Source organism: Cebus imitator, unplaced genomic scaffold (genome assembly GCF_001604975.1).
Source record: "Cebus imitator isolate Cc_AM_T3 unplaced genomic scaffold, Cebus_imitator-1.0 Scaffold155, whole genome shotgun sequence".
In the NCBI taxonomy this organism is placed as follows: Eukaryota; Metazoa; Chordata; class Mammalia; order Primates; family Cebidae; genus Cebus; species Cebus imitator.
The window spans coordinates 32,182-40,910 of NW_016107470.1; the positions used below are offsets into that span (position 1 = coordinate 32,182).

Sequence of the window (8,729 nt, forward strand, 5' to 3'; positions counted from 1 at the left end):
AAGACAGTCTTGCTGTGTCACCCAGGCTGGAGTGCAATGGTGCGGTCGTGACTAACTGCAACCACTGCCTCCTGGGTTCAAGCAATTCTCCAGCCTCAGCCTCCCAAGTAGCTGGGATTACAGGTGTGCACCACTGTGCCCGGCTAATTTTTTGTATTTTTAGTAGAGACAGGGTTTCACCATGTTGGCTAGGCGAGTCTTGAATTCCTGACCTCAACTGATCTGCTCACCCTAGCCTCCCGAAGCGTTGAGATTATAGGCATGAGCCACGGCACCCCCCTCTGTATTAGGTATTAAAATATACAGCAGGATTTAAAGTATATGCATAGGTTATATGCAAATACTACACAATTTTACATAAGGGACTTGAGCCTCTGTGCATTCTGGTATCCTTAGGGGATCCTACATTATCTCAGTGCACTAAAGACAGAGCTATCGACCAGTGGGTTAGTCCTGCCTATGAAAGAACTGCTCATAAAAACTTCAACACATGAGAATGTGTCATACTTGGCCATGGTGTCAGATTAGCCATTGGCATAGAAATACTTATGTGTCCTATGTTGTACCATTCATGATCACTAAGGCAACTACAAACTCTTTGCTGTTTGCCCTGCATCTCTTAGATTGTGAGGAGATGACAAGTGCAGTTATTTCTATGTTTAAAAATAGTGGCTGCCTGCATTTCACATCAGAGCATAACATACAGTTTTGTAACTGAAAGGAATGCTGACCTTGGCCCAGACAGATAGGTTTCTTTTAAAAACTTAACCTAACTTTAAAAAATTCTTGGATGCTGCTCCCTGGATCTTAACATTCTACAAATAGAAGCGAAATATGTAGAAAGATGACGACTGACTGCAATTAGCCCTCTGCAAGTGTATGTCTCACAGATGCCTCCACCCCAAGAAAAGTACAGGGTGGGTGAGGGATGTCCAAAGTCGGGCCTCAAGGAAACACTGGCAGTGTGATCCAGGGAGCAGGACCACATGACATTTACCCAGCCCACTCATGCTGGAAACAGTTCAGGAGAAGAGCATGGAAGCTACAGCTCAGAGGCAGCCGATAGCTGGCCGTGACCCCAAGCCTACTCATGCATTTTGTATGGGGATGGTGTCTGCAGGTCAGACTCACCATATCTTTGCTGGTCAGAGCTTTGGGGTCATTTATATTATTTTTCAGTAAGTTGCAGGCAGACAACATCTTTTCACTTAATTCATATCTGAAAGGGAAAAAGAGAACTTATAATTGGTTACAAGAGGAAAGCCATTTTTTATTTCAACCTATATATACATATATTTTTTCTTTTGAGACAGGGTCTTGCTGTGTTGCCCAGGCTGGAGTGCTGTGGCCTGATCTTGGCTCACTGCAACGTCTGCCTCCCAGATTTAAGCAATCCTACTGCCTCAGCCTCCCTTAGTAGCTGGGACTACGTGTGCACCACCTGATCCAACTAATTTTTATATTTTTAGTAGAGATGGGGTTTCACTATGTTGGCCAGACTGGTCTTGAACTCCTGACCTCGGGTGATTCACCTGCCTCAGCCTCCAAGAGTGCTGGGATTAGAGGTGTGGGCCACTGTGCCCAGCCTCAATCCTATGTTTTTCCAAGAGGCAAGTGGCCCCAGGCCTAGGCAGGTGGTTATGGCACAAGGTACTCGGGTGGAGGCAGCATAGGCATCCTCAGGTGTCCAAGGATCATGTCTACCGTGCAGAGCTGACATCTCCAGCCAGAGACTGAGGCCTTGTTTGGGAGGGTGAGTTTTGGCTTGACCAATTTGGCCTTTATGACATTCTGGAATAACATTTGGAGATTCTGCTGTTTTTTTTTTTTTTTTTTTTTTTTTTTTGAGACAGTGTCTCACTCCATTGCCCAGGCTGGAGTGAGTGCAGTGGTGTAATCATGGCTCACTGCAGTTTTGCTGTCCCAGGCGCAAGCAATCTCCCCACCTCAGCCTCCCAAGTAGCTGGGATTACAGGTCTGTGCCACCAGACCTGGCTAATTTTTTTTGTATTATTTGTAGAGACAGGGTTTCACCATGTTGCCCAGGCTGGTCTCAAACTCTTGGGCTCAAGTGATCTGCCTGCCTGCCAGCCTGAGCCTCCCAAAGTATTGGGATTATGGGTGTGAGCCACTGTACCCAGCCTGCTCTAAAAATATTTTTACTCTTAAGGGGGTTGAAGAAGGTCCAAATTATATTTTTTTGAGACAGGGTCTCGCTCTGTCATCCAGGCTAGAGTGCACTGGCACGATCATGGCTCACTGCAGCCTCAACCTCCATGGTTCAAGTGATCTTCCCAACATATCCTCTTGAGTAGCTGGTGTGTGCCACCACGCCCAGGTAATTTTTTGATTTTTTGTAGGGATGAGGTCTCACTATGTTGGCCAGGCTAGTCTCGAACTCCTTTGCTCAAGCGATCCTCCTGCCTAGACATTCCACAAATTACCATATATCCATTATGCTGACCAGTAAACCACACATCTGAACCCATACTTGGTGAGTCAAGTGTTTAACTCATATGAAAAATTAAGCATAAAAATCAGATGACTACTATCACACTAGTCTTTAAGTAAAATTTAAAAAAAAATGACACATGGTATATAAATTTCAACTCAAAGCCGGTAAAAAAAAAAAAAAAGAAACCCAGCCGTCTGAAACACTTGGAAATATAAGCTAAAAACACTTACCTTGTGTTAACGTAGTTAAACTTTCATTTGCAAAATTAAATAGAGGTAAGTTTTCTGAAATGTTCTATTTATATTTCACATAGTGAAAAACCATACTGAAGTTTCCATCTTTTCTGTTCTCTATTTTATGAGTATCAAATCCTTATCTGCTAATAATCTTGAAAACTTATTTTTTTAGGCACATGTGTCAGCCAACCAGAGTGTTTGGTATTTTATTTCAGCTACTCTTTATGAAATACCCAAATCCATTCTTGTGTTCCTGATCACTCAATGTGTAACAAAATGTAGACACGTAAGTGATATACATCATCTGTATAGTAAATGTGATCTTTGGCTGAGGCCAAACAACTGTTCCTCAATCACACAATGATCCTGTCATAATGATACACCTGTCTCAAGATAAATGACTAAAGATAAAATCGGAAATCTTAAAGTATGTGGGCCACCCAAAAATTAAAATATGTCTTTAAATGTAAGGTAAGGTGTTCAAACAATGGAAGTTTTAGTGAATTGTGTTTCCATATGTTAAATTATATAGCAGAGTTAAGGTTTCAGAAAACAAGGGTGATTAGGTATCAAGCCATTCTCTTTTTCTACCATAAGAGATCTAAGAGTTGCCACACTCTGCACTTGTATACATTAGTATCTCAAGATGTGCATATCTCTGAGGAACAGCGAAAAGAAACAAATATATGTAATTGCAAAAGCTCTGAACTGGCCAACTCTTATTGCCAACGTACATTAAATGTGGGAGGGGGAAGGGAGGGAAGGGGAATGTACCACACCTCTCTCTGATTTCCACCTTCTCAGGTTCACATTCTTGAACCTGCATTTCATCTTCCACCCTGGCAGACTTGAAACCGTCAATATTAATTGCATGGTGCCCTTGTGCCATTCCCCGAGTGTCTTCATCCTCCTCCTCTTCTTCCTCTTCTTCAAGAGGATACTCAATGACATCACACTCGTCATCTGACTCGGAAGAAGAGCTTTCATCTGAGCTGGAATCATCACTTGAAGTTGTTTCATACCTAGGTGGCAATTGGGATTTCAGGAGATGCAAGGTGTGCCCACAAAGACCCAGTGATAGAAATTTCTATGAAGGGATTTGCTAACTGGCTCCAGAAATTTCACTAGTGGTTTTAGATCCTGCACTTAGAAGTTCAAAGTAAGGTCTATTTAAATGTCTGGTGGTTTTGAATGAATTCTAACTTAAAAGGGACAACCTGATTGCCAATTGGCATCATATGACACTTATTAAAGAAAAATAATGGCATCTCTGGCTTAGTATAAATCAAGAGAAAATGTACTTTAAAGTGTACTTTATGTAAAAGAGATCTGTAATTGTTAATTTTTTATTCCCCCCACCCTATTTCTTCCTATTTCATCCTATTAATTTCCCCAGTATCAGGTGAATAGATTACATAAGTAATCAATAGTTTTTCTGGTGTATGCTCTCCAAAATCTCCTGGCCATATCACTGAATAAAATTTAAGATTTGGAAAACAGGCACTGTAATGTTAAACCTTGATGGTATAGTTTGCCATAAACATTATCTTAACTAACTTTGTACTATCTTTCTTGGGGGGGCGGGATATATCAATCAATTCATTGCTTTGATTCAATTGTAGGAGGCCAAAGAGGCCCAGTTATTTACATGGGCCAATGGAAAGAAGGAACAAACGATAAACATTCTATTCAGAAAGCAAACTGGTGATGTGATTATCAATTGTGAAAAGCCCTACAATTTGGCTTGTGAACATGGAGAGCTAAGCAGAAGAACCCATTCTGAAGGAGTAGATGACTATCGTTGGCCCAGAGAGTGATGTGCTCAGTCTTTTTCTGCTCAATTCTGAGTTCTTATATAGTTGTCCAACAAAGTGCAGGAACCCTGCTGCCTGCTGTGTTCCTTGAAGACTATTTCTTTCAGATCAGAGGTGAGGAGATGTAAACTGCTCAGCTTCATCAGGTATCCTTAAGAGAGTGACAAATTCTTAAAGACAGCAAGAGGAGGGGAGAAAAGAAGCCCAAATGCACCTTTCTCAGGAGGGAATCTTCCATCACCGTGCTGTGGCCACTTCCCCGACTAGGCACCTTGAAATGTGACTTAGATAGGCAGGAGTCAAAGGAGACCGACAACGTTAGGCTCTAGAACCAGCATCTTTCCTTACCCTCCATTAATGCCAACAAACTGAAGATTCTTTTTTGTGCCATTTGAATCTTTGTTACCATCTTTCTTCTTCATGATGGACTTCAATGTACTTTCATTGTTTGTACATGCTGTGGAAAGAAAATCAAGGCGATCAAAATGAAAGCTCATACCCATACAGTTAGATGAATAAGTAATCTTTTTTCCTGTATAATTTTTTTCCCTCATGCAAATAAATGTAGATCTTGGCATATATATGTGAGAAGTTTGCACAAAATTCAATGGGAAAGTGTGTGCATGCAAAGAAAATAATTCAAAGTTCTATTAACAATATTCTTCACATGGGAAAAAAATCAACTAGTACCTCCAGACATAACAAAGCCAGTGAAAAATGACATTTGTATCTGGCTTATTGCTTATAAAGTGATGTCGTGTCTCTCTTGAGCCTCAAGGACCATTTAGGCACTAAATGGGGATTATTATTTTTCTTCAGCTAAGATAACATGGAAAAATTTATGCCTGCCAGAATGTGAATAAAACGCTGCTAAAATATTTCAAAATTTATATCAGGTAAGCCAGAATGTGAATAAAATGCTGTTTAAAATATTTAACAATTTGTAATATCAGGTAAGCTTTCTTTGGTAATTGAGACAGGGTCTCTTTCTGTTGCCCAGGCAGGAGTGCAGTGGAGTGATCTCAGCTCACTGCAACTTCCACCTCCCAGGTTCAAGTGATTCTTCCACCTCAGCCTCAAGAGTAGCTGGGACTACAGGTGCACACCACCATGTGCAGCTGATTTTTGTATTTTTAGTAGAGATGGAGTTTTACCATGTTGGCCAGGCTGGTCTCGAACTCCTGGCCTCAAGCAATCTGCCTGCCTTGGCCTCCCAGAGTGCTGGGATTACAGGTGTGAGCCAGCATGCCTTGCCTCTTTGGTAACCTTAATATAAGAATATTCTGGGCCTACCTTCCAAACAACATTATGTTTCTTCCAGGTCAATTTAAAAGGTACATTGACATTAAACTGGAATGCTGGCAATGTTGGTCCTAGAATCCTGATGCCAATGACTGTCAGTGAGAAAAGTTACCGTAGAGGCCAGCGGCGATCTGGTCGTCTGTCAGGTTCACTGGAGACAGCGTACCTTCCTGAGTGGGGAAGGCATCCAGGCTGCTGATTGGCTTTCCTTCTGAGGTCCCCACTTCTTGCTCAGGCTGGGCTGTCTGGGAGCTTAAGGGACTTTCTGACTGAAGGCCTCCACACTTACACGTATATCCCAAATTATTGCCTATCAGGAAAAAGAAAGGTACAGAGTGTGTTAGGACTAAAAAAGCAGGCTTAAGAAAAAAAAAAAAAAACACAAAAACTCGTGCAATTTGTAATTTAAAATGGGACTATTATTCCAGCCACCAAAACTCAAAAACCCCCTTTGACTCTTCACCTTTCCTGATTTCATTAGCATGGGCAGGCTGCCGAGCCTCGCCATCCTAACTCCGTAGCGCCTCTTTTCTGTTTTGGCTGCTACCACCATAGCCTTGGTTTCTAGCCATGAAAGTAGCATCCTTACTGCCCCTTTGCCATCACTATTTCCCCTCTGGCACAATGCTACAGAGTATTACTCCTGCCAGCTCCAATGGCATTGTTATTCTAGCTAAAACAAAATGTGACAATGCCTAAAAAGTACCCATTGCTCAGGAAATGTAGTCCACACTGCATAGCCAGAGACTAAGCCATCCATAATTTGGCACTGGCTGACTTCATTTCCCACTCCTCCTGTCATCCTTACTGGGACAGGGACTGCATCCCATCAAGTGCCAGCACTTGCTGGATAGAGATGCAGGTCTCTTGTTTCCTGGCAGCATGCCTCAGCTATGCCCTTCTATCTGGAATATCTTTCTTCCCCATCTTCATATAGCTGTGCCCTCCCCTCACTGCCTCTTCAGAGTCTTCCCTCATCACCTTCACTAGCAACAACGTTCCTTGCCCTGAACTCTCACAGGCCATCTTCTCCTGGGATCTGTGATACACGGTACAAGATGATTTGTATGATGGTATTAGACCCCCTTCCAGACAGTAAATAGTTTGAGGGCATCAAACAGTTCTGATCAACTTTGTTTCTCTTACCAAATCTACTAGAGTGTTTTTGTATATGTTAGCAAATATACGTATAGTTCACTGACTGAAGCAGAAAATCTGGATTCAATAATATTTTGTATTTTTCAGATATGTCAATGAAGAGTCAAATTTTCTAAAAACGAGGTTTACTCTGAGCCAAATATGAGTGACCAAGGCCAAAGCACAATCACATGAGGTCCTGAGAACATGTGCCCAAAGTGGCTGGGTTACAGTTTAATTTTATACATTTTAGGGAACTAGAAGTTACAGGCAGACACCAATCAATACATGTAAGGTGTACAGTGGTTTAGTCTAGAAAGGTGGAAGAACTCAAGTGAGAGTGAGGCTTCCAGGTCTTACGTGGATTCAAACATAATCTGATTGGCAGTTGGTTGAAAAAGTTAACTTACTGTCTAAAGGCCTAGAATCAACAGGAGTATCTGGGTTAAGATAAGGGGTTGTGAAGGCCAAGGCTCTTATTACACAGATGACGCAGGAGTCTACATAGATTAAGTCTACGTAGATGGCAAATGTCTCTTATCAGACCTAAATAGGTATCAGACTCTTTAATCTCTCCTGGATTATGAAAAGACCTGGACAGGTAAGGGGATTCTCTACAGAATGTGGATATTCCTCACAGGAGACAACCTTGCAGGGCCATTTCAAAATACATCAACGAGGCCGGGAGTGGTGGTTCACGCCTGTAATTGCAGCACTCTGGGAGGCTGAGGCAGGCAGATCACCTGAGGTGAGGGGTTCAAGACCAGCCTGGTCAACATGGTGAAACCCTTTCTCTACTAAAAATACAAAAATCGGTCAGGTGTGGTGGTGGGTGACTGTAATCTTAGCTATTCGGGAGGCTGAGGTAGGAGAATTGCTTGAACCTGGGAGGTAGAGGTGGAGGTTGCAGTGCCAAGACTGTGCCACTGCACTCCAGCCTGGGCAAAAGAGTGACAGAGTCAGACTCCGCATCAAAAAACCAAAAGAAACAAAGAATACATCAAAGAAATATATTTTAGGGTAAAATACTTCAATTTCTTTTAGGGCCTGCTATCTGTCATGTGATGCTATACTAGAGTCAGTTTGGAATTTACCTTATTGCTATAAAGAGTCTGTTTTGTCACTCCTAAGATTTCTGTTTTAATGTTAATGCTGGTCAGTGGTGCCTGAATTCCAAAGGTAGGGTATAATGCGGCATGTCTGATACTTCCTTCCCATCATGGCCTGAACTAGTTTTTCAGGTTTACTGTGGAATCCCCTGGCCAAGAGGAGGGATCTATTCAGCTGGTTAGCGGGCTTAGAATTTTATTTTTGGTTTACAGATATATCATAGAATTTTCAATGTGGGTGATGCGGAAAAATGTAATATATGGCAAACTGAAAAAAGCAGATAATAAAATTCCATGTATTGTGTGATCCTATTAAAATACATTACTACACACCTACACACACATGCATACTAAAAATTATCTGAAAGATTATGTGCTAATTGAAACAGTTATGATAGTTTTAATTTTTCCCTGGATTAGGTTCGGTGCAGTGGCTCATGCCTGTAATCCCAGCACTTTGGGAGCTGAGGCAGGTGGATTACTTCAGGTCAGGACTTTGAGACCAGTCTGGCCAACATAGTCAAACTCCATCTCTACAAAAATACAAAAATTAGCTGGGCATGGTGATGTGTGCCTGTAATCCCAGCTGCTTGGGAGGCTAAGGCAGGAGAGTCACTTGAACCTGGGAGGCAGAGGTTGCAGTAAGCTCAGATCGAGTCACTGCACTCCAGACTGG

The 8,729-nt window shown here is 42.1% G+C and overlaps 1 protein-coding gene across 21 annotated transcripts in view; it reads right to left on the reverse strand.

Annotated features, from left to right (window-relative positions):
* The window catches only part of KANK1 (KN motif and ankyrin repeat domains 1), a 238,518-nt gene that overhangs the window by 10,000 nt on the left and 219,789 nt on the right, over window positions 1-8,729 (reverse strand). For 11 of the 21 annotated variants that reach the window (XM_017543395.2, XM_037743804.1, XM_037743797.1 and 8 more), the window contains 4 exons: window positions 5,920-6,117; window positions 4,854-4,962; window positions 3,471-3,713; window positions 1,132-1,219 (listed from right to left, as the gene is read on the reverse strand). In XM_017543395.2, the coding sequence (XP_017398884.1) occupies window positions 1,132-1,219; window positions 3,471-3,713; window positions 4,854-4,962; window positions 5,920-6,117 (638 nt within the window). The remainder of the gene's footprint in view (window positions 1-1,131; window positions 1,220-3,470; window positions 3,714-4,853; window positions 4,963-5,919; window positions 6,118-8,729) is intronic. The other 10 variants (XM_017543396.2, XM_037743808.1, XM_037743806.1 and 7 more) reach the window with 3 other exon arrangements.